This window comes from Sitophilus oryzae, unplaced genomic scaffold (assembly GCF_002938485.1).
Source record: "Sitophilus oryzae breed Bouriz unplaced genomic scaffold, Soryzae_2.0 scaffold_811_pilon_pilon, whole genome shotgun sequence".
NCBI lineage: Eukaryota > Metazoa > Arthropoda > Insecta > Coleoptera > Curculionidae > Sitophilus > Sitophilus oryzae.
The window spans coordinates 1,358,344-1,384,103 of NW_022147430.1; the positions used below are offsets into that span (position 1 = coordinate 1,358,344).

General features: G+C 32.4%; 2 protein-coding genes across 4 annotated transcripts in view; one reads left to right on the forward strand and one right to left on the reverse strand.

Annotated features, from left to right (window-relative positions):
* The window catches only part of LOC115889155 (eIF-2-alpha kinase GCN2), a 103,209-nt gene extending 85,920 nt beyond the window's left edge, over positions 1-17,289 (reverse strand). For all 3 annotated transcript variants that reach the window (XM_030909098.1, XM_030909097.1, XM_030909096.1), the window contains exons 1-6: positions 17,130-17,289; positions 16,893-17,062; positions 16,539-16,794; positions 16,348-16,487; positions 9,350-9,459; positions 3,656-3,913 (exon numbers count right to left, since the gene is read on the reverse strand). In XM_030909098.1, the coding sequence (XP_030764958.1) occupies positions 3,656-3,913; positions 9,350-9,459; positions 16,348-16,487; positions 16,539-16,794; positions 16,893-17,062; positions 17,130-17,186 (991 nt within the window). In that variant the 5' untranslated portion in view covers positions 17,187-17,289. The remainder of the gene's footprint in view (positions 1-3,655; positions 3,914-9,349; positions 9,460-16,347; positions 16,488-16,538; positions 16,795-16,892; positions 17,063-17,129) is intronic.
* A 260-nt stretch (positions 17,290-17,549) lies between these two features.
* LOC115889179 (nucleolysin TIAR) lies at positions 17,550-19,745 on the forward strand. The gene has a single exon (XM_030909134.1). It carries the CDS (start codon positions 17,734-17,736, stop codon positions 18,835-18,837), a length of 1,104 nt encoding a protein of 367 aa, XP_030764994.1. The 5' UTR covers positions 17,550-17,733; the 3' UTR covers positions 18,838-19,745.
* The last annotated feature ends 6,015 nt before the right edge of the window (positions 19,746-25,760 follow it).

Consider the following 25,760-nt stretch of genomic DNA (forward strand, 5'->3'; position numbering starts at 1 on the left):
TATTTTGTTAAAAATTTTACGAATGTATTAAACGTACTATTTAGTTAAAATCAAAAATGGAGTTAGCAAGTTATCACGTTTCACTGACGATATGTAAAACTGGACACTCAGAAACATAAAAAATACCATAGGCTAAAATATTACCATAGGAGCTATCTGTTGATTTTTTTTAGGTAACTCTTATTTTTTGTTATATTTTTATATGGAATTTAACGGTTTTATGTTTTTTTTTAATTTTCAGTTGACATGCGAGCGCCCTAAACCTCTTTAAAAAAAGGTTTACTTTATTCCCTCTCCTCACCTCCCAAAATGGTTGCCCCTCAATAATACCGTGTTGATTATAATTATCCTTATAGACCCTATAATATATTCCTACTTATTATCCTTATAGACCCTAATATATTCTTCAACCAATTACACGTTTTTTTGCTCTAGATTCTCTAGATCCTGATGATCAGCAGTTAGGGTCGGTATACCTCTCCTATTGATCTTTTCTGCTCACCCATTTGAGATGTCTGCCCAGTCTATTACAAAGTCTTAGCAGACATTTATTATGTACCATATGATCGAAAAAAAAAACGGCGTCCAGTTGGCTCGGAAATGATAATCGCTGACATTTCCCATATAATTTTACATATAAAATGCCAGCGATCTTCATTTCATAGCCATCGCTGACGCCGTTTTTATTCGATCATACCCTACTTTGCCTTAATAGGAATATTGCTTATACAGGGTGTCTCAAAAAACATGTGCCATCTCTAGTAGGGATATTCCTCACGTAAAAATAATATTTATTTTTCATATCAACATAGGTCCGATTCTGCTTTGTTTCGTAGCTACAGGGTGTTAGAATCTTAATAATCTTTCGATTTATTATAATTTTCTTCCAAGTACTTTTAGTGGTTCGAATGAAATTTTGAGGTTTACAGTTACTATAAGTGCTACATATTTTAATGCAAAAAAAGGGTCGATAAATCTATCAGAGATCTGCATATGGATTATCACTGGAATATTTTTCACAAACACGTCCGTATGCACGTCCCTGGTGAATATATAGACACTTTTTTAGCTTTAAAATATGTCGTATTTATAGTAACTTTTACCCTCAAAATTTAATTTGAAACATTAAAAGTACTTGGAGGAAAATTATAATAAATGGAAAAAATATTAAGACTTATAACACCTTGTATCTACGAAACAAAGCAGAATCAGACCTATGTTGATATGAAAAATAAATCTTATTTTTACGTGAGGAATTTTAGAGGAGAATGATGGCACATGTTTTTTGAGACACCCTGTACAGAAACATGTAGGCACTAGCACAGGCACTAGTTACAAAATTTTTGTTTCTTTTAAAAATAAACTATTTTCAAAAGAATTTAATACTGCTTAAAAGATTTTTTTTTCAAAAATGTGTAATTTAAAATCATTACAAATGTAGAATCATACCATTTTTCCAACTTAAATATCACAAGTCTACTATGCTGTGATGGTTTATTTTATGTTATTTATAATTACATTATACAGGGTGGGGCATAGAAACTTCCTTTTTTTGCGATCACACTGTAACAGCAGGTGAGATCGTAGAAGAGTGGGGAAACAGGCGCTGAACGCAGGCACTCGGCAACTTTTCTTTTGTATACGCTGCAGTCGTAAAAATGAGGTGGACAAGAGAACAGCGTGCATTTGCAGTGGAAGCGTATTTTTCGAGCAATTCATTTGTGGCGGTGCAACGAGCGTTCCGTGTCCGCTTTGGGATTCAGCCCAGGGGTGCAGTTCCCGACCGTAAGTCAATTCTTTTGTGGGTAGAGAACTTCAGAACAACCGGAAATGTGATCAAAAAAGGCCCGGGACGACAAAAGACCGTTACAACGCCAGAAAATATTGAGGCAGTTCGACAGTCCATTCTGAGATCTCCAAGGCGCTCTGCTCGCAAGCATGCGGCAGCCCTAGGAATATCTAACCGATCAATGCGTCGAATACTTCACAAAGAGCTTCACTTTCAACCATACAAAATGGTTGTTGTGCAAGAACTGTTACCCCGTGATTTTCATAACCGCGTAACGGCATGCGAAACTTTATTGGAAGATTTACCCCATGACGCACTGGTTTTCTTTAGTGATGAAGCACATTTTCACCTATCCGGCTGCGTCAATAAGCAAAATATGCGCTATTGGAGTGACAATAACCCTCGGGAACTTCATGAGAGGCCCCTGCACAGTGATAGAGTGACAGTCTGGTGCGCGATGTCTAGAAATGGATTATTGGTCCTTTTTTCTTCGAGGATGATAATGGAGGAGCAGTTACCGTCAATTCACAGCGGTATGTGAACATGTTGCAAACTTTTTTTGCACCACGTCTTGAAGAAATGGAACGAGAAAATGTGTGGTTTCAACAGGATGGTGCAACCGCCCACACATCCCGTGCTTGTATGGAAGTTTTAAGGGCAATGTTCCCCGGGCGACTCATCTCTCTTCGGGGTGACATCACCTGGCCAGCGCGCTCGCCTGATATAGCCCCCTGCGATTTTTTTTTGTGGGGATATCTAAAAGCGGAGGTTTTTAAACATCGCCCCACAACCCTTCTGCAGCTAAAAAATTGTATTCGGCAAGAAATAGCTCAAATTCCACTAGCTATGTTGGAACGTGTAATGGGAAGCTTTCAAAATCGAGTACAACAATGCATAGATAATGGAGGGCACCATCTTCAAAACGTTTTGTTTAAAACAATATGAATTAAAACTTTCAATTGCATATATTCATTTTTAGAAAATAAATATTTTTTATAAGCAGTACTTGTTTTTAATTTGCTCTCGGAAAAAAGGAAGTTACTGCGCCCCACCCTGTATATTAAATATTTTATCATTAATATTATGAGATAAAATACTATAAAAATATGTGTCATTTCAGTTTCTCGATACTCTACTATTTTCAAACTGTCACATTCAAAAAAAACTTAATTATAAAAATAATAAACATTTTAGTAAATTTTTGTTTAGAATTATTATAATTATAATGGAATATACAGGGTGTCTCAGATTTTAATCGGGAAAATTTAATAGACGATAGAACTTGCAAAAATAAAACAAAAAGTTTATATCAACTTGTAAGATTTAAAGCTTCCTTTTCGAGATACAGGGTGCCATTAGAATACCAATTATAATATTAATTACCAATTAGAATTTATTTTTTTTCGCAAGAACTCAGCACGATAGACAAAAAAGTCAGGAGGCAAAAAAATAATATTTTTAATTACTAAATCCGAAAATAATATTAAACCTCTAAAAAAGCAGTGGCGTGCCTATTTTTTCCTTTAAAATAATTTAACAGTGATGCCCCACCGCCGCCCCTGGCCATTTAACTTAAATCTAATTACATCAAATTAAGTCCCATAGTAAGTATTATAAACGGGTCAAGTTATATCAAAATCGATTAAATACTTTTTCAAATATCTTAAATTATTTTTCTCTTTTAAGTAACTTTAACACCCTGTATCTCTAAAAGGAAGCTTTAAATCTTACAAGTTGATATGAACTTTTTGTTTTATTTTTGCAAGTTCTATCGTCTATTAAATTTTCCCGACTAAAATCTGAGACACCCTGTATAATTCTAATCAAATATATTCTATTGACAATATTTTTTAATAAATTACTTACCAGATATAAATTCTTTCAGGATATAAACATAAACTTGGTTTTCCACTATTTCATGCTTGAATCCCAGATAATGAGATAAATTAGTGTGCTTTAATTTTGTAACATAATAATTGAGTTCCTGTTCAACATTACTCAAAATTTTTAACAACTGTGTAGTATCATTATTTTTTATTTCCAGTCTCCATTGAGATATTTCCGTTAGCTCTCCTGTTTCGGTGTCTATACCCACAAATATCACATTATTAGGTTCAATATGCCCTGCAAAAAGAACTCCTATATTACTATTCAGCTCTAAATAAATTTATTACAAAAAATATCCAGTGAAAAGAATATATTCAAAAGTGATTTTTTTGGATGTCTATATTCTATATTAGTGTTGTAAATGGAAATATTGGAAATTTCCAAACGTGTCTCGGAAATATTGGAAATATTTTAAAAAATACTTAAATCTTGTCATTAACGATTCAAACCCGATGTTTATTAATATATCTTTCATATTTTGTAACCCTATAAACATTAAACTTACTATAGAACAGTTTTACAAACATATAATATGGTGAATATATCGAGTTTGAGGATTCACCATAGACTTAAAATAAAATATAGACTGAGCATCTCATTCATAAATAGCTGGAACATGCGGTCGGACACTGTCTTGTTATTGTTGTGTTATTGTTTTAGGTTATAACGACAGTGACACGAGCGATAGATAGGTTGTCTCTGTCGTAACGGTCGTTCCCTGACGACTCTGCCGAGAAACACAACACTGTCTTTCGTTTCTCAAGTACACCTGAACTCTCCGTATCATAGCCGGGTAATTTTTTTATTTTAATGAAGCTATAATTAAATTAAAAATATATCGTATTTAAACTTTTTTATATTTTATTAAGATTTAGGACAGGTTTTTTACATAAAAGTTTAGAAAAAACGTCTTAGAGTCCGAAAAGGATAAACATAATAAAATACACGTTATAGAAGAAATTTTATAATCGAAATTACGTAATTTTTGAAATTAATAATAAATTATTAATTTTAGTCAAACATTTACAACCCCTAATATTAATCAAAACCGGATCTATTCCACAGATATAATAGAATCGGCGACAGGGAGAGAAAAAAAAATGATTGTTGTAATTTTTTTTCTAGTTAAGTGATGTCTTATTATGTAAATTAGAGAAAACATAAATCTGTTCCATTAAAGCAAGGAAGGTGATAGGAAGTGGATAAAATAAAAACTACATTTATTTAACTCGGTACTGTCTTTATTATACCGGGTGCGGCTCAAAAGTGGCTCATCCCCATAATTTTTTTATATTTTCAAATAAAAAAACAAGATTTAGTATGTTAGTATATGAAATAAATTAGGATTGATTGACGCATTCAATTGTTTTTGGTCACTTCCTGTGTCACCGGAAATGACTATAACTTTTAATTTTTAAACGGCACCCTCGGTATATTTCTACTTTATTCGATAGAAAATGACACTCTGAATAGAATGAAATATCATATGTCAACTTTTGACATTTTCGCATATGGTTTAATTGTAATTGTAACACGCGGTTCATAACGACAATTTGACTCGAAATACCAAGTGTGTGGTATCAATATATTCATAAAAAAATGCTTTTTCCAAATATGCTAATGAGTCACCCTTATTCCATTTGAAAAAATTGACATATGTATGATTAAAAATACGATTTGTACATCTTTTAACCGGCCTAGACAAGACACGAAACCTATTAGAACTTAGTGGATTGAAAAAAACTGGATTGAAATTTAAAATAGGATATGTTTTTAAGCGACAATGTCAAAAGTTGACATATGATATGTCATTCTATTCACAGTGTCATTTTTTATCGAATAAAGTAGCAATATACCGAGGGTGCCTTTAAAAATCAAAAGATGTAATCATTTCGGTGAAACAGGAAGAGACCAAAAACAATTGAATACGTCAATAAATCCTAATTTATGTCATATACCTACTAACATACAAATCTGTTTTTTTATCTGAAAAAATAAAAAAAAGTTATAGGGGTGAGCCACTTTTGAGACGACCCGGTATATTAAAAAATATTGTTTCATAATGTAATATCATTTTAAAATTCTTGTATGTTATTTTAGATTCTGAAGATAATTTTAGAATAAACCGGAATATATTTTTAATAAAAACATTATTAATTATTAACAGGGTTATAATTATGATTTTGTTACAATGTAAGTAAGTAAATAATGTAATGTAAGAGAAAAAATTCAGATTTTACATTTTACTAAAATATTATCTAAATAAGCGCCTTTCTACAACAACGCCACTGACTCCCAATGGGTAAATTGAGAGTTGCCTACCGGTCAAAAGTCGTTTCAAGACTTAAATGGATTATTTAAGTCAAATTTCTTGCAAATTTGGCACTGGCGAACCATATTTTATAGTTCTTGAACAGAAAAAGTCAATAAAATAAACACTTAAGCACTACAAGCTAAGAAAATGCGTTAATACAGCCGGGGAGATAGCGGCAACAAAGCTTTACCGCACACGTGCGACACGTACTACAAGGTAATAAATGAATGAATAGGCTCCCTCGCCTCTAATCGGTGTTGTCATATTGTAAAGAACTTATCCTTTTTAAACAGTATCCGACTTATAATTTAGTAGTATAAGGACTATTTAATACATCTCTGGAATATTAAAACCTACTTTATTAAACTGTAGTATTAATATCTCAATATATGTGAATAACAAGAAAAAAAATATTGATAATATTAAAGACGTGACAACATAGGCTGGATGAGGAAGGCTCGGTCGACTGTACCCAGAAGTAAACATGTGTACAAAAAAGGTTGTTTGCCCGCGTTGAGATGTAAATAGTGTAGTCTATATTTTATTTTAAGTCTATGGGATTCACCAACTTATTTGCAACCTCGCATTTCTACGGGGAAGTCCCGAGCTCGTAAGTCGTAGAATAGTAAAAACTCGCTGGTCTTCAATTTTGACCAATTTAAAAAGTGTATACAATACTAGGCTCAGTTTACAAGGAGTTGCAGTTAGTCAAGAAGCAACACAAATGATTAATAAAAATGTTAAGCAGTGGATATTAGGTGACGAAGTATTTTGGGCCCAAATTTCCAACGTAATTAACATTTTTGAACCTATTGGCAAAAGGTTAAAAATTGCATAAGGAGATTATTGCACTATTCATTTTGCTGTAAAAGCATTTTGTGATATTAGAAGGGTAATTCAGAATAATCTTGCATTGTCCTTACTTGACGACAAAGAAAAATCCGAATTATTGGAGTTTGTTGACAAAAGAGAAAAATTTGCTATTAAACCCATTCATTATGCTGCAGAATTACTAAATCCAAAATCACAAGGTTCTGAACTTGATGAAACCCAAATTCTTTCTGCCATAGTAAGCCTCTTAATATATCAAAAAATTAACTCAATATAAAGGAACAAGAAATAATAGATGAAATAGCAGATTACCATTGTAGAAGTGGCAAGTTATTTGGAAATAACTTCATATGGAAAAGTAGTTTTGATAACCTAGTCTCCTGGTGGAAAGGACTGTGTTCTTCATCTTCATTATCACAAGTAGCTTCACGAATGTTGATGATGCCAGCATCTTCGGCTGCCACGGAATGCAGTTTTAGCGTTTATAGTCATATTCATTCAAAAAAGAGAAACAAGCTTACTAATGATAGAGCCGCTAAGCTACTCTATGTATCCCACAATGAAAACTTGCTGAAGAAAATAGGAAACGGCAATAGATCAATTTTTATTTCCGATACTATTGAAGATTTTGAGGAAGTAGACTGGCAAGAAGATGTTATTGAGTGTGATGCTGATCACAGCGATAAAGATATGCCTCTTGCTCGACTAGTGTGTCAAAAATAATTTTTTTTGTACAAATTTAACCTTAATTTACTTTTTAAATTGAAGAATAACTCTTTATTTGTGTTTATGTATAAGCATTTTGTGTTTTGCGATGTTTTGTTATGATTTTTATAAATAAATATTTCAGTTTTTCTTATTTTTAAAAATACACAAACCGGAAAAGTCTAGGGATATTACAATTTTATCCGGCCATCGTCAGTAATTTTATTATTTGCATTTCTGATATAATAAAATTAAAATAAACAAATAGTTTACAGGACGTATTGGAAATAAAAATGCGAAATTTACCGAATTTTTCAAATTTACCATGATTTTTATTGAACTCAAAAAAATACACACATTTTTTTTATTCTAAACTGTGAATTAAAAAAAAATAAAACCATTTTTACTTAATAAAGGGTATAGCCTCCTCTACTGTTCATTACAGCCGTACATCGTCTCTCCATGCTACTGATAAAGTTGGCGATCTCTTCTTGAGGTACAGCCTGCCACGCTGCATTCACGGCCCGAACCAGATCCCTACGAGTTTCACGAGGCATACCCATTCTCAAAATTCTTCTTTGGACCGCGTCCCATACGTACTCGATGGGGTTCAGGTCAGGAGATTGTGCCGGCCAGGGTAAGATGTTTAATTGATGAGCATTGATAAACTCATTTACCACTCTGGCTGTATGAGGCCGTGCATTGTCATGCATGAGAATGAAGTTTCTCCCAAAGTCATTGGCATATGGTAACACGACAGGCTCAAGGATTAAATCACGATATGTGATTCCTGTTAGAAACCTTTCAAGAAAAACGAGATCGGTTTTTCGGCCTAACTGGACTCCTCCCCAGACCATAACTGTTCCACCTTGATAAGGGTGCACTTCCTGAACATGATCCAACCGAATAAGATTTCCCGGTTCTCTCCATACCCTAAGCCTTCTCGAATCCGGATGAATTCCAAAGCGTGACTCATCCGTAAAGAGAACGTTGGCCCATTGTTCATTCGACCACTGAACATGATCTTGAGCCCACAAATATCGTAACTCTCGTTAAGGGTTGAGCTCTCCAGGGGCGTCTGCTTCTTAAGTTGACCTCTCTTAATCTATTGCGAACAGTGTCAGGACTAACGGTTACATTATGTGTTTCCTGGAAAATTAAACTAAGCTCTGGTGCTGTAAGAGTCGGTCGGCGTCGAGCATTAAATTGTAAAAAATGATCTTGCTGAGGGGTAATAATGCGATGTCACCCTGTGTGCCTTTCAGCAACATCACCACTTTCACGGTCGAGTGCACTTACGGTAGCGTGCACGATATTACACTTTGCGTTGTATTTAATGCTCTAGCTACGTCGATTTGGCGCATTCCAGCTTCGAGCATACCCATGGCCCTTAGCCGTCTCTGTTAAGATGTCTACGCTCCATAATGTCGTTTAATACTAAACAGAGTTATTTGAATGAATTCTGGCCAGTTATCATAAAAACATAGCCAGTACAGGTTAAATTCGAACAATTGATGCTAGGTGCTTTTTATACATTTGACAAAAAATGCACAAACACTTCTGCAAATATCCAAAATTTAGAAATAACTAGTGTGACTACTTCGTTTAAGTTTAATCGAAGTAGAAAGAATCGGCCTCCAAATATGTGGTTGTTTATTCAAAACATTTATTTTTAACTTTAATAAAATGATATCCCTAGATTTATCCGGTGTGTGTATTTCATATATTTCCAATATTTCCATATATTTCCAATGTTTCAGGAAATATTTCTGGAACTTTTACATCACTATTCTATATTCTCCCATTGGATAGACTATACGTACTTATACATTGTCCCCTCTGTATTTCTCTGCCATTAAAATCCAAACAGACGACCCCTCTGTGATTACAAACAAATTCATCGCTGCTTTCGGTTGAACTATTGTGTCGCTTTCTGAAATTCAACAAGTAAAATTAAATTTGTGTATTATGCCAAGTTATAATTTATACAGGGTGTCCTAATATTCCCTGGATATAAAACTACTAAGTATTTTTGAAAGCAAAACAAGTGCTTCGTTTATCTGTTAGAAGGTTTCAAACATTAAAATAAACATATTTTTCAATATATTTGAAGAACCGTTATTCCGATTTAAATTGCTAAGATAAGAGCTTTAACATGTAAGTTTTACAAAAATTAAGAAAAGGTACGAGAAGGGCGAAAACAACCCCCACCCTACATAAACTTTAGTAGAACTCCACTTGTAAAAACTCCACATCTCACAGTTCTTGAAAAAAAATTCAGAATTTTCTTCCCATGGCAGATCTAAAAAATATACAGGGGGTTCCAATATTCCACGGACATAAAACAACCATAATACATATTTTTTATCTCCAAATTATATTTATAATACCCCGCTGGCAAGCGAACCCTTGGGTCGCCGTTTACATGTATAGGAGTGAGTCGGTATGGCAATCTAGTAAGTCGGAGTAAGCAAAAATACGAAGTATTTATTACACAACTACTTAATCTGACGCTAGATTCCATGCGCTTGGGAAAATACTCGCCTTCTGTTGGCCGTACTCTTTGTACAGAGTGGATCAAATTCGACGCTTTTAAATGGAAACACCCTTTTCTATAGGAGATAGACAAAAACTAATATCGGTGTCTGGAGCTCAATTTTTGTCAAAAACATGATGGTGAAAACCGCATATCGATATCTGTTACCGTTTCGGAGTTACGGGATGTTTTTCAAAAATATGCATTTTTAACAAATCGCTGTAACTTTTTTGCTATGGAAAATTTTGTATTTTTATGAAAACATTTCCAAAGCACCTTTTTACGTAGAATTTAATGGTTTAAGTGTAATTATTTTAAAATTAATAATTTAAGAATTATCAACAGAAAATTTGAGTTTTTATATGGGATACCCTGTATATTGTTAATTTATTGAAAAGAATTTAAAATTACCTTTCCGAAAATATAACACACTTGATATTTTGCTCGATTCCTCTTCGAGATATAGAGTATATAAAAATTCGCCCGCTTTAAATAAGTAGGCTTTGAACGGCACCGCCTGTAATGCAAAAAAATTCTAGCTGTGAGCATCAATTAAAACGAAAATAATATATGCTATGAGAGATGCAGAATTTTATAACAATTTAAAATATATTTAACCAACATCAACACATTTAAACTATATCTAATAACAAAAAAAAAATAAATAACAAACCAAAACGCGATTTTGCTAGAGGTGTTCGCAGGGGCACAACTAGACATAGATTGTAGGGGGGCTCTCAAGTCTTTTGGGGGGCTTAGGTCACTAAAAGCTAATATTGATGTAATGTTAAAACCAATTTCATACAACACGCACTGGAAATCTAGGGGGCTAGGCCCCCCTTGGCCCTCCCCTAGTTCCGCCTCTGAGTGTTCAACATATCGACCGTCTTCTGTTATGGACAGACGGGGCAGTTTTTGAACATTTCTCGCGAAATTCATTAACTCAGTGGGGGTGAAAGATACCCTCTCATAACTGCTAAGTATTTCTAATTCTTGTCTAGATTATACGGATAAAGGAACCTTTATTGTTCCGCAAATATATCCATAGGATTAGATCCATGGGCACTAAGTCAGACGGCCTCGACGGGCAACGGCTGTGATCTTGGTTAGCTATTCAATTATTCTTGAAATTGGCTGCAAAAATTTGCTGATAACTTCAGCGTTCCGAGGCGGTGCGTCGTCTTGCTGGAAAAATATGTTTTCGAGTTCCATTAAGGGCATATCATCAATAATGGACCCCTACTTAAGCCTACTAGTTAAAAGTGGCGAACTTTTAAAAATTCTGTATTTCGAAGGGGATTATAACAAAATATCAAGTGTGCTATATTTTTGGAAAGGTAATTTAAAATTATTTTCGATTAATTAAAAATATAGAGGGTGTACCAAATAAAAAATCAATTGTTCTGTTGATAACTCTTATATTATTAATTTTAAAAAAATTATACTTAAACCATTAAATTCTACGTAAAACGGTGCTTTGGAAATGTTTTCATAGAAATACAAAATCTTCCATAGTAAAAAAGTTACAGCGATTTGTTAAAAATGCACATTTTTGAAAAACACCCCGTAACTCCAAAACGGTAACAGATATTGATGTGCGGTTTTCACCATCATATTTTTGATGAAAATTGAGTTCCAGACACCGATATTAGTTTTCGTCTATCTCCTATAGAAAAGGGTGTTTCTATTTAAAAGCGTCGAATTTGACCCACCCTGTACACATGAAAACCGGCACCCAAGACGAAGAAATGCCGACCCTTAGTATATGTAGGCAATGGTAGCGCACATTTTTAAAATATTTTTGTCCATATACATGGTGATTCAAACATATTTTCAAACCAAAGTTATATATTTTTAAATGGAATATACAGGGTGTCCCAATATTCCGTAGACATAGAACTACTACGTATTTTTAAAATCAAAATATGTTTATTGGATACAATTTACCTCTATACAAAAATGCTTCGTTTGTCCGTTAGAGGGCATCAAACTTTAAAAAAATAGATACATTTTTCAGATATTCTAAACCAAACCAAACCAAACCGATAGTCTGATTTGAATAGGATTTGGAGTGCCTATGTTTTGCTAAGCGCTTTAACATTTGACTTTCACAAAAATCAAGAAACAGTACGGAAAGAGTAAAAACTACCCCCACCCCTACCAGAGCTGCAAGCTCACAGAAAACTGAAACCTTTTTTTGATTTAAATCATTTTAATGACTTAAGTTTTTCAAATCAAGATCATTTTAATGACTTTGAGTTTAAGTCATTTTTCGGAAGCTGACTTAAGACAGCACAAACAAATAAAAAGAGACTGGCAAATTAAATGGCAAAGAGAGCGACAACGTTCCCGTCGTTCCCGTAGCGCAACGCAGAACCATAGATAAAGAAATAAAAATAGACTGACAAATCTCATGGTAAAGAGTGGGACCGCGTTCCCGTAGCGCAACTCAGAATATCAATTTTGTAATCAATTAGCAGGACCATAGCAGAACGTACGTCTTTATTGCTATCTTTCTTTAATATGTGTACTTCATATGAAAAAGAAAGAGATAAGTATAAAACGTATCGTAAGACATTATCGCACATTCTGGCTGGCGGGAAACTTAAATTAGCCATTATTAGTATTATACTATTCTGTCGTTCTGAACGAACTGAAAATTTTCACTTAAACTGATTTATTCCCTATACCACGTAAAGGGAACGTGGTGTAGGGAATAAATCAGTTTAAGTGAAAACTTTCAGTTTCTTTCAGAACGAAAGAATACTACTATTATAAGGGAAATTATAAAAAAAGCAAAAATTGTACTGTTTTATAAACATATTTATTTATACAAAAAAATAAATAAAAATTTTATAATATAATAACAAAAAATAAGTGTTTATTCCACCCACCTACCAATTTTAAATGCAGAAGAACTGACTGTTGCAGGAAACGATCTGCAATTTATTTTAAAGGGCATTAAAAATCTCATTTTCGAAAAAAAGTGGAGCTGCCTGGTTATTGCAGCCACCCCTTCAATTATTATCAGTAATTTTGGAAAAATAAGCATTTTTATATATCTTATATCTATTTTTTAAATTAGTTTATTTTAAGATTATTATCATATTGTTATATAATCATATTGTTAAATAAGTTTAAATAAGTACCTACATTTTTTAACCATCAGTTTTTGTCAACTGCCTAACTGCAATAACAAAGTGATGAATATCCAAGCAAAGAAGACTTTATGAGAATCATGACCCTGAACCATTTTCAAATCCAGTTTTAATCCTAAAACAAAAGTAAAATAGGTATATTATCTAAGTTTCTATCTGGTTACTATACCAGCTATAAACTACCCAAAAAAATGAAAAAAATTAAATGTATTAATTTGTTATGTTAAGAGAGGTTCGAAACATTTTTGACACTACTACCACAGATTATACAGATTATAATCTTTGTTTTTTCTTTATTGTTTTTCGTGGTTCCAATTTTCGGAATCGGGCACTAGTTAGGTGACTAGTTTGCGCACATAGCACGCCCACTTATGGCCTCTAAAATTGCGCACAGCGCCTGACCGGCACAGTTATTAGAAAGATATCGGAAAACCGAATAGCGCCATCCAGTATTTACGCGTACCTTATCATGGTTACGATATGCGCGAGTCAATTTTTAACGCAACACCCGGTAATAACGTTACCGCCTGACGTAATTTGCGGATCAATTACACCAAGCGCTCTTTCTAAATAACCTCTAATAACGTTTAAAAATTGCTTAAATGGGCATATGCGGCATAATGTGCGGGTATTTGACAACCGGACCCGGCCGGCGAGATCTTTTATTTTAGGTTATGTTTGAAATGTTTTGAATTATTGCTTTAGTTTTATTAGGTAATTTGATATTTAAGTAGCTGGGATTAGTTTTAATTAAATAAATATGGCTCAAAATATGGATTCCACCTCTTCCAATACTAAAGAACCTATAAAGAGTCTTAGGTTTACAGCAGATGATAACTTAGCCCTTCTAAGAGAATTTGTTGCTTGTTGCCCTAAACCCACTGGCAGACGTTGAACAATAAAGCACTGGAAATAAGCACTTTAGCCCTTTAGTTTTAAAATACCCAGTAAAGAAAACAATTTCAAAGTTAGGTTAAGTTTAAATAGCAGACGCGACGCGATCAGAATTCTTTCCGATCCGATAACTATAAATGAAGAGAGTTAATACCACCTCACGTAAAGGAAATAACACGTGGCCTTATTAACGTCCATGCACGCTATTCGGTTTAGCGATATCTCTCTATTACGCTGTTTATTGTTATTTTACGCGAGTTTATTTTTGCGCACAGGAAATTTGACTCGTTTGCACATCGTCATAAAAAACAATTTTCGTACCACGAATTAGGGACAAGATTTTTATCTGTATACTTATAGGATACCTAATCTGTGCTACTACTTCTACTTTTTTCTTAATAGATTGATAAATATAACATACTTACCCATAATACTTACCTTTATTTTACCGGGTGTCTTTAACATATCTATCAGAGAAAGGGAGTACCAATACATATAAAAAATAGATGATACTGGCTCCTGCAGCAAATAAAATAACAAATAGTATAACCTAAAATTATAAGTAACAAAATATAAATACCTATCTGAAACAAAGGAATTTGTTCCCTATCCATATCCATAAGCCAATAAAATGTAGAGTTTAGAAAAAAAAGGTAAATCACCAAAAGAAAAATTAACAAACATGACGAATTGTCATGATGTTGTCATCTTGATTGTCATGATGATGAAAGGCGATTGTTCTAATCTATATTTAGAAATTACGTTTTATATGGCTGCTTCTTTCTCTCTTGTTATATTAGAATGAGATAGTGGGCCCAATAGACGCAATGCGCAGATCAACATAAATAGAACGAAATTTTGCGTTCTGAGTTGCGCTACGGGAACGTTGTCCCTCTCTTTGCCTCAAAATTTGGTTCTATTTATGTTGATCTGGGCATTGTGCATTGTATCTATTTGGCCCACTATCTCATTCTAATATATAATAAGAGAGAATGAAGCAGCCATATAAAACGTGATTTCTAACAGAGATTTTCTAAATAGAAATTAAACAATCGCCTTTCGTTATCATGACAACCAAGATGACAACATCATGACAATTCGTCATGTTTGTTAATTTTTTTTTGGTGATTTACCTTTTTTTTCTAAACTCTCCATTTTATTGGCTTATGGATATGGATAGGGAACAAATTCCTTTGTTTCAGATAGGTATTTATATTTTGTTACTTATAATTTTAGGTTATACTATTTGTCATTTTATTTGCTGCAGGAGCCAGTATCATGTATTTTTTATATGTATTTGTACCCCCTTTCTCTGATAGATATGTTAAAGACACCCGGTAAAATAAAAGTAAGTATGTTATATTTCTCAACCTATTAAGAAAAAAGTAGAAGTATAGTAGTGTCAAAAATATTTCGAACCTCTCTTAACATAACAAATTATTACATTTCATTTTTTGGGTAGTTTATAGATGGTTTATAGTAACCAGATAGAAACTTAATTAATATACCTATTTTACTTTTGTTTTGGGATTAAAACTGCACTTGACCATAATACCTAGTAGTATCCTTTCGTTCTGAAGGAAACTGAAAATTTTCACTTAAACTGATTCATTCCCTATCCCACGTTCCCTTTACGTGGTATAGGGAATAAATCAATTTAAGTGAAAATTTTCAGTTCGTTCAAAACGAAAGAATACTATATTATACTAATAAATGGCTAATTTAAATTTCCCGCCAGCCAGAATGTGCGATAATGTCTTGCGATACGTTTTATACGTATCTCTTTCTTTTTCATTTGAAGCACACATAATAAAGAAAGATAGCAATAAAGACGTACGTCCTGCCATGGTCCTCCTAATTGGTTTCAAAATTGTTATTCTGAGTTGCGCTACGGGAACGCGGTCCCACTCTTTACCATGGGATTTGTCAGTCTCTTCAGGTCTCTTTCTATTTGTTTGTCTTTGCTTAAGACTTAAAATTTAAGTCTTTTTCAAAATGACTTGTGATTTAAATCTTTATTCCGAAATAGAAAAAGATTTAAGTCTTTTTAGAAATGACTGATGTCATTTTTATAAAAGACTTAAGTCATTAAAAAGATGTAAGACTTTTTAAAAAAGGCTTAAGTCAGTAATGTATTAAATTTAGTCACTCCATGTACTAAATTTTGTTTCAAGCATTATGACTGTCTCAAAATAAACAAGAAATAAAAGCGCTAGTATAACAATATGCAAACCTGTTAGTAAGAGAAAATTTCCTTTGCAGTTCCCCATCTGCTTCATTCTCTGAAGTACTTCTCTGTCTTTCTCTTCTTAACCTAGCTTCAGATTTTAACATTTCTTGTCTCTCTTTCACCTCTTTCATCATAGTTTCTTTCTATATAAAATAACAGATATAAAAAATATATTACAAAAAAATTTTACTTACATTTCGATCCTCCTCTAATTGCTTTTGCAATTCTTGTTCCCGTTTCTTTTCTTCCTGTGTTAATAACATTTCATGATAAAGGCTTTTCATAGCAGGCTTGTTATGCTGATGTAATTTTTCTCGAATATGTTGGCACAATTCGTATATCATTTCAGTCCCCTCGAGTTCCTTAGCCTGTAATTGCAATTCTTCTGTCAGCTTTAGTAAAATTGTTTGAGACATTCCTTTTCCATTTTCGAGTAAAACTTTAGGTGCTCTAAAACATACATGTAAGTATAGTTTGAAAAGCTTTTCGCTTATAAGATTCAGTTAAAATATATTAACTTAACACAATAGAAATAATAAGCCACATACTTGATAGGATATTCTTCTGGGCATATTACATGTAAATCAACTTGAACGTAAACTTCCTGATTTCCTGAACTCCCAATTTGTGGAGTTAAGGTAACGGCAAGATCTAAGGGACTCCAATTGTTCCATGCTGGTTTTTTCCTTAGATCTTTTATATCCTTGCCATAAATCGCCTGTAATGAATAATTCAATTAATTAAATAAGTTTAAATCAAAACCTTAATAAGACAATGTCATTTACCCGTAAAGCTGTAAACTCGGATTTCTGACGTGCTGCGGGGCTCTCTTCGCTAGACATATTTAAGAATTTTTGGTTTACATTTTGCAAAATAAGCAAAATGTTTTTATAACTTTTTTAAAAACGTTCCTTTAACCTCAAAATCGCTTTCTTTTTGAAGCTCTTTTCTCATTGGTTGGCATTTAGAATTTTCTCCTGCCAATTTAGGGATTTTTGATTCTTTTTATAACAATTTTTAATTCTTGATTAAAAATATAAAATACTTTCATATTATTTAGGTTTGCATTCGCACGTAAAATTGTTAAGCTTAATTTGTATTTTCAATTACTAAATATTTAATTCGGGAACTGTTCGCGAATAATTTATTTTCTCAAGTAGCAGGATTCAGCAGGATAATGGCTAGTTACTTTTATTTCTTTTTGTTTTTTCCCCCAAAGATGAAAGTGACAGCTGGCCGACATCAAAGAAAAAAGATAGCTCGTTGTTATTTGTCATCGTCATTGATTTACCGCTTATAAAATAGTTTTTAACGAAAAAATACTGTATTTAATGAATCCAGTCAATCATATTTAGTGATAGAACATAGGATAAACGTACCGGCATAGCCATGTCAGAAGAAACTTACCCCAAGACACTCTATGTGGGCAATCTGGACTTATCTGTGTCAGAGGACCTGTTGTGTACATTATTCTCGCAAATCGGTCCGGTAAAAGGTTGTAAGATTATTCGGGAGCCTGGAAATGATCCGTATGCTTTTGTGGAGTTTACTAATCATCAGTCAGCTTCTACAGCACTAATCGCGATGAATAAACGGGTGTTCCTTGACAAGGAAATGAAAGTGAATTGGGCAACAAGTCCAGGAAATCAACCCAAAACGGACACTTCAAATCATCATCACATATTTGTAGGCGACCTGTCGCCTGAAATAGAGACTGAAACATTGAGAGAAGCCTTCGCTCCCTTTGGAGAAATATCTAATTGTAGGATCGTTAGAGACCCCCAAACTCTAAAATCTAAGGGTTATGCTTTTGTATCTTTTGTAAAGAAAGCCGAAGCTGAGAATGCTATACAAGCAATGAATGGTCAATGGCTTGGATCGCGTTCTATTCGAACTAATTGGTCCACCCGCAAACCACCACCTCCTAGAACAGAAAAAGCACCCCAGAGTAAGAAACAAATTACTTTCGATGAAGTTTATAATCAAAGTTCCCCCACAAATACTACAGTATACTGTGGTGGCTTTGCAAGTGGACTTACCGAAGATCTTGTCCAGAAAACGTTTGCTCCATTTGGAGCTATTCAAGATATTCGTGTTTTCAAAGACAAAGGATATGCCTTTATAAAGTTTGTTACCAAGGATAGTGCCACACATGCAATTGAAACTATTCATAATACAGATATTAACGGTCATACTGTTAAATGTTTTTGGGGAAAAGAAAATGGGGGCTTAGGGCCCGAAGTCAATCCAGTCACCGCTTCTGGAGCTACGGTTTCTCCTGCCGGCCCTCCCTATTCTTACGGATATGGAACTGGATATTGGTACCATCAAGGTTATAGTACTGGTTACATGCAAGCTGGTTATCCGTATCAGCAACAGTATCAATATCCAGCAGGACAGCAATACTGTATGGTGCCTCCTCAGGGACAGTGGTCGGGACCAGCCGGTCAGCAACCAAATATGTCCGTGATGTACAAATATCCGACGCAATGAACTAATTTTTGAAATATTTAGTTTAGTGATTTGAGACATTAAATTTGGAATGAACTAACGTGCTAGTACCATCATATCTTACAGCTAGAATATCTTGAAGACAAGGAACTAAAGTATATGAAACTGTAAGCTTTATTCATATATATATATATATATTTTTGACGCGCACAGTCTGATTTGCTTTTTTTATTTTGTTGACACAATTTTTTTTATGTTCCTAGCATTATTTTTCCAATAAATTAGTATGACAAATATTTCTACACATTTATTCAAGTAAAATATTTTTAACTATAATTCTTTACAGTGAAAATATGAACAGTAGCATGTTTTAATAGTATAAATTAAATATTTTTCTAATGTATCCAAAATTTTTAGTTTTTTCCACTGTACTAATATTGTAATATTTTGTTCGTTATGGAATATTATAGTTCCATACGTTATTTATGGTCCATTTTTTCTATGTGATGGTACTAAAGCATCAGACAAGGGAATCTATAAAATATTTGCTTGTATAAAAAGTGTATTCCCTTGACTTGAGTGTGATAGTTTCAAAATTGAAGTATTTCTAATTAAAAAAAAAATATTTTTCTTTAACGTCTCAACGACAATAGTTTATAATAAATAAATGTTACATACAATTTTTATTTATAAAAGAATGTATGTAATATTGAAACATCATAACCATGATTGAAAGTTATACCCAACCCTTTGTAGATTGGCGTGTATATTGAGCTTTTGTAGTTTTCGGTTAACTATTAAATAATTCTAATTTGTTTGTAAGAAAGATGGATAACTCTTTTTTCCGAAAATATAATGTATGACTGGAAGTTTGAATTGAAATAATGTGCAGAATTTTATAACGAAATGTATATTAAGCTAGTTGTTAAATAAAAAATAAGGTCTGGGAATTGTAATTTTTTTTATTAGCCTTTATCCCAATCACATTTTTTCAAGTTTAAAGTGTTATATTTTTTTTTACTTTTAGCCCTATTTTTATGAAATTTTTAGCAAACTGTATAAATCTAAACTTTAATTCATAAACTCACTTTTTTATTAGTATTTGGCTTATTATTCAAGTTGTTCCTTAATGACATGCTAATACTTAAGGGGGTGATTCTTGAACCTATTCTAAGACAAAAACTTCATATGAATGTAGGTATGCCCTAAACATCTTAATTTCTGAGGTAGAGTGGTAAAATTTTCTTAAAAAATAACTTTTTGTCATAATAACTCTGATTTTATTATAGATATCTTTATGAAACATGATACACATCTTCTATGCATAAAAATACCTTTTATGGTATACAAAGAATTACAGTTGAGGGTTGGAACCTTTGGTGTTACACAGCAAAATAAAAACACTAAATCACCACAATACACCAAAACACTTTTACTTTTACACTGGACGCGCGTTTCGCTAACCATGTTAGCATCATCAGCAGATGATTATAAACTGGAGCTTATATTGCAGATGATTATAAACTGGAGTTTATAATCATCTGCTGATAATGCTAACATGGTTAGCGAAACGCGCGTCCAGTGTAAAAGTAAAAGTGTTTTGGTGTATTGTGGTGATTTAGTGTTTTTATTTTGCTGTATACAAAGAATTTTATTTATTTCAACTAGTGCCGTCCATTCGGGTTTTACATTGAATATTTTTGGAGAAAAAAGTGATACACCACTGACTTCTCTCAAAATAAAAAGTATTTTCAAAATCTCTATTCAGGCATTGTTTTTTCTTAAAAAAATTAAAGTCAGTTTACTTCAGGATCAAATCGCTGAAAATCTGATGTGGTGACTGTTGTGTGGAAATCATTTCTGCATCGGCTGGAAGGAAATTAAGAAATTAAACAATTTTTTTTGGTATGTCAAAATAAACATTTTGATGCATAGAAGACGTGTATCAAATATACAGGGTCGTTAACCACGACACGGAGTATTGTAGCTAAACGGTTAGATTTTTACAAATTGTAAGTTTTGGGTTCGTTGAAGGATTATTAGGGCTACAATTTAAAAATAATTTTACAAGATACACAGTGTCCCAAATAAGTATAAAATATTATAGTTGTATTTTTTTTTAAATACCCTGTATATTATTTTATTTTTAGATTCTACGATTGAAATAAAGGTAAATTTTATTAAGGTTTATCACACTTAAACCTTACCGTTTTTGAAATATTTTCATTTTTATGAAATTGCAGTAAAAATTTTAAGACTTCATTTCTCCAAGGGTATCTAAATTTTTAATACTAAATATTTACTGAAGTTTATTTATAATAAACAAAATTCTACCTTATACAGAGTGTCTAAAAATGTATATTAAATAATTACTAACTTTAAACGGCAATAACTTGTTTAATTTAAATAGAACACCCTGTATATTTTACGAGAATCAGACGCACAATTTAATTGTCTATCAAATTGTATTATACCATTGTTACCTATCTCTTCAAGTTTTCGAAAAAAAATGAATTTTCTAATAATTTAGACCTTATTTATCACGAAAACTTGAAGAGATAGGTAAAAAATTCTATAATACAATTTGATAGACAATTAAATTGTGCATCTGATTCGCGTAAAATATACAGGGTGTTCCATTTAAATTAAACAAGTTATTGCCGTTTAAAGCTAGTACTTATTTAATATAAATTTTTAGACACTCTGTATAAGGTAGTATAATTTTTATTATTACAACACAATATCTGATCGATAAATAATCTTCAGTAAATATTTAGTATTAAAACCTTTAATAATCTTGGAGAAATGAAACCTTAAATTTTTTACTGCAATTTCACAAAATTGAAAATATTTCAAAAACGGTAAGGTTTAAGTGTGATAAAGCTTAATCAAACTTACTTTTATTTCAATCGTAGAATCCAAAAATAGAATAATATACAGGGTGTTTCATTTAAAAAAATACAACTATAATATTTTTTACTTATTTGGGACACTCTGTATCTTGTAAAAATATTTTTAAATCGTAGCTCTCTAATAGTCCTTCAATGTCATTGACAATGAACCCAAAACTTTTTCAATTTGTAAAAATCTAATCGTTTAGCTACAATACTCCGTGTCGTATGTGGTGAACAACCCTGTATAACATCAGAGATATTTTAAAAAAAATAGAGAGTTTCACAACCCCTGTATCTGAAAAGTTAATATTGTTTAGGATATACCAGGTGCCTCTCAAAAGTGGCTCACCCCTATAACTTTCTTATTTTTTCATATAAAAAACGAGCTTTGGGACATACCACATATATTCACATGAATATATGACATAAATTAGGATTGATTGACATATTCAATTGTTTTTGGTCACTTTCTGTTTCACCGGAAATAACTACAACTTTTGATTTTTAAACGACTCTCTCGGTTTTTTTTTACTTTATTCGATTGAAAATGACACTCTGAATTGAACGATTTTTGACATTTTCGCATATGATTTATTTGAAATTGTAACATGCGGTTCATAGCGACAATTTGGCTCGAAATACCAAGTGATAAATAAAAAAAGTATCAAATTATTCGTAAAAAAATCTTTTTCTAAATATGCTAATGAGCCATCCTCGTTCCATTTGAAAAAAATAAGTTATGATTAAAAATACGATTTGGGCATCTTTTAACTGGCCAGGACAAGACACTAAAAACAATAGACGATCAAATCAAAATTAGTGTTTTTAACACAGCCATGGCACGACTCTTAGATTGAAATTTAATTTACAATTTATTTTTCAGCGAATATGTCAAAAATTGACATATGATATATGTCATTCGATTCAGAGTGTCATTTTCAATCGAATAAAGTCAAAAAATACCGAGGGTCTCATTTAAAAAAATTAAAAGTTGTAGTCATTTCCGGTGAAACAGAAAGTGACCGAAAACAGTTGAATAGGTCAATCAATCCTAGTTTATGTCATATACTAACATACCAAATTTCGTTTTTTTTTATCTGAAAAAATAAAAAAGTTATAGGGGTGAGCCACTTTTGAGACGCACCCGGTATATGAAGTTTTATATTTCTTGGAATAGGTTCAAGAATCACCTCTTTAAATATTACCATGTCATTAAGAAACACCCTGTATAAATCTATCAACTTTAATTCATAAACTCAGTTTTTACAAACTTTAGTATTTGGCTTATTATACAGGGTTAATTGAAGGGCTGTTTTTTACCTTAACTTTAAAACACCCTGTACAAGAATTTCATGAGGAACTTTTTCTAAAACATTATTTTTCAAAAACAAAATATTCAGGAGACACTGTTCTGACCGAAATTGTTGCACAGGGTGTCTTAAAGATATGGTAAAAAACAACCCTTAATTTTAAGGTTAATTGAAGGGTTGTTTTTTACCTTAACTTTAAAACGCCCTGTGCATTTAAGCTCAGAATTACATCCTCGCGAAATATTGATGATTAATTTCAAAAACTAATAGTAAATTACTGTTTTCAATACTAAATATATAGGTATGTCTTTTTGAAATTGACCCGGAGTAATAAAGCCTTATTATACATGCAAATGGACAACAGCATAAGGTACCAATAATTTATGCAAATTCAATAGTTTCTTCTGGTTTATTCTTATTGAAATGTGTCCCTTTTTATCAAATTTTAGATAGGACTACTCGGTTTATGGTCAATTTTGGTATGTTGTCCATTGTTATCCGTTCAAAAATTAGGGTCATAAATACAACATAGGCGTACGTATAGGATGGAATGTAAACAGAAAAGAATAATTCTTTATTGTTAAAATAAGGAATTTTAACAAGTACAGTGGTTTACATTATATTTTTGGGGTATGCGGTCTGTTAAAGTAAAAAAAAACTACTGTTTTAAAATAATATCAAATTATTATAAGTAATCAGTCATGATAAAATTAACATGAACACAAGCAAAGAAAAAATATATAGGTAACTTAAAATTGCCACACCTCAAACAACATAAACCAATTTAGAGAAAAAAGCTTTAAAATATTGAATTGAAAATGCAAATATCTATTAAAACATAACATAAAATATAACTAACACATTAAGCAACATTAAACTAAATAATAATATAACATATTTAAATACTAATAATTGCTAATAAACATTATAGGAACTTCGAAGGAGAAAAAAAAACAAGAATAAAGCAAGAAAGAAGCAATAGTAGGGTACCGCGGGGTATTGGGAGCCATTGGGTAATGGGAGCCATTGTGTAATTTTGAATAACGCGCCCTGATCTGAGCACTGACAGTTGCTATACGCGGGATCCCCCATTAAATGTTTCCTAAAGCAACCACCGCTTTGTTTTAGTACGATTCCAAGTCTGTTGAAAACGCATCGTGTTTACGGGACTTCTTTATACAGTGCACGTTTTAAAAAATTAGTGGTAAGTTGTATTTATATTTTGCTTTAGAACAAAATAGCGGTGTTAAATGAAATCTACTGAAGTGTAGGTTCGATCTGCGCAGTTGTTTTGCTTCTGTTAGCGCATTTAATTTTGTTATTTTTAACTTGCAAATATGTAAACAAACAAGGTAATCGAAGCCAGAGTGGAATATATAATATATCAACTGAAATAACTTGAATTTTTATTTTAAAAGATTTCAGACATATGTATTTTTCTCTTGTGTTTTACCCTCGGTTTTACCTAAAATAATTCAAATTTTACCTAAAATAATTCAGTTTTTTTTTGCATACCAGTAATGCTTATCTAAAACAGAGAACTGATACTTATATTTTATTTTACACATCACGAACTATCTAGAAAAAGAAAATTGGTTGCAAGGAGTGGAATAAGTAGCATTTTATTTCAGGTTTTCCTTAGGTGGCTCTTATTGCCCCGCGCTACCCTAAGTATCACTTCTATTTAGAAAAGTTTGATTTCGATCGCTAGAAGCTATGAAAAGACTTTTTCACGTAACAAAAGGTTTAATTATTGTTACCAAGTCCTGAAAGAACAGAGAATTAATTTCGAGGCCCAGTTCTATGATGGCCAAAAAGAACCGGGATGGAAATGACCTTTCAAAACCGGGATTTCCTGATTTTGAACTCTAATTGGGAGTATTAATTAGGGTTTCCGGAGCCTGAGCTGTTTTTCGCAACCGGAAATTTTGGTACCATATGCCTCTAACGAACCAGTACTCGCAAATTTTTGTTCAATGATAGTGCAGTTCGTCAATCAGGAAGTAAGGGATGGTTTTCAAAAGTAAAACCGATAAAAAATTGACTTTTAACACAAGTGAACATAAGCAAGGAAAAAGACGAAAAAAGCATGGGTAACTTTACAGGAACAATACAGGGTAATTTACAGGAAACAACATAAAGCAACTTACCTTTTGAAAAAAAATCTTACATTTTCAATTAAAAATGCAAATGCCTACCGGATGCGTATCAAAAGTGGTTCACCACTATAACTTTTTATTTTTGCAGATAAAAAAAACGAGATTTGGTATGTTAGTATATGACATAAATTAGGATTGATTGACGTATTCAATTGTTTTTGGTTACTTCCTGTTTCACCGGAAATGACTACAACTTTTGATTTTTAAATTGCATCCTCGGAATTTTTTTACTTTATTCGATAGAAAATGACATTCTGATTTAAAAATGACATTCTGATTACAATGACATATCATATACGTCAACTTTTGACATTCTCGCTTAATAAAAAATCGTATTTTAAAATTCAATCTAGAACAGCCATGTTAAAATCACTAATTTTTAATCAAGGAGCCTTGGAAAAGTAGATTTAATCGTCTAATATTTTTAGTTTTCAGTGTCGTGTCCTGGCCAGTTAGAAAATGCTCAAATTGTATTTTTAATCATATCTCAATTTTTTGAAATGGAACGGGGGTGGCCCATTAGCATATTTGGAAAAAACATTTTCTTACGAATAATTTGATACCACATACATTGGTATTTCGAGTCATATTTTCTTTACGAA

Coding starts and splice junctions, on each gene's coding strand:
- LOC115889179 (XM_030909134.1), top strand. CDS start 17,734: ATGTCAGAAGAAACTTACCCCAAGACACTCTATGTGGGCAATCTGGAC.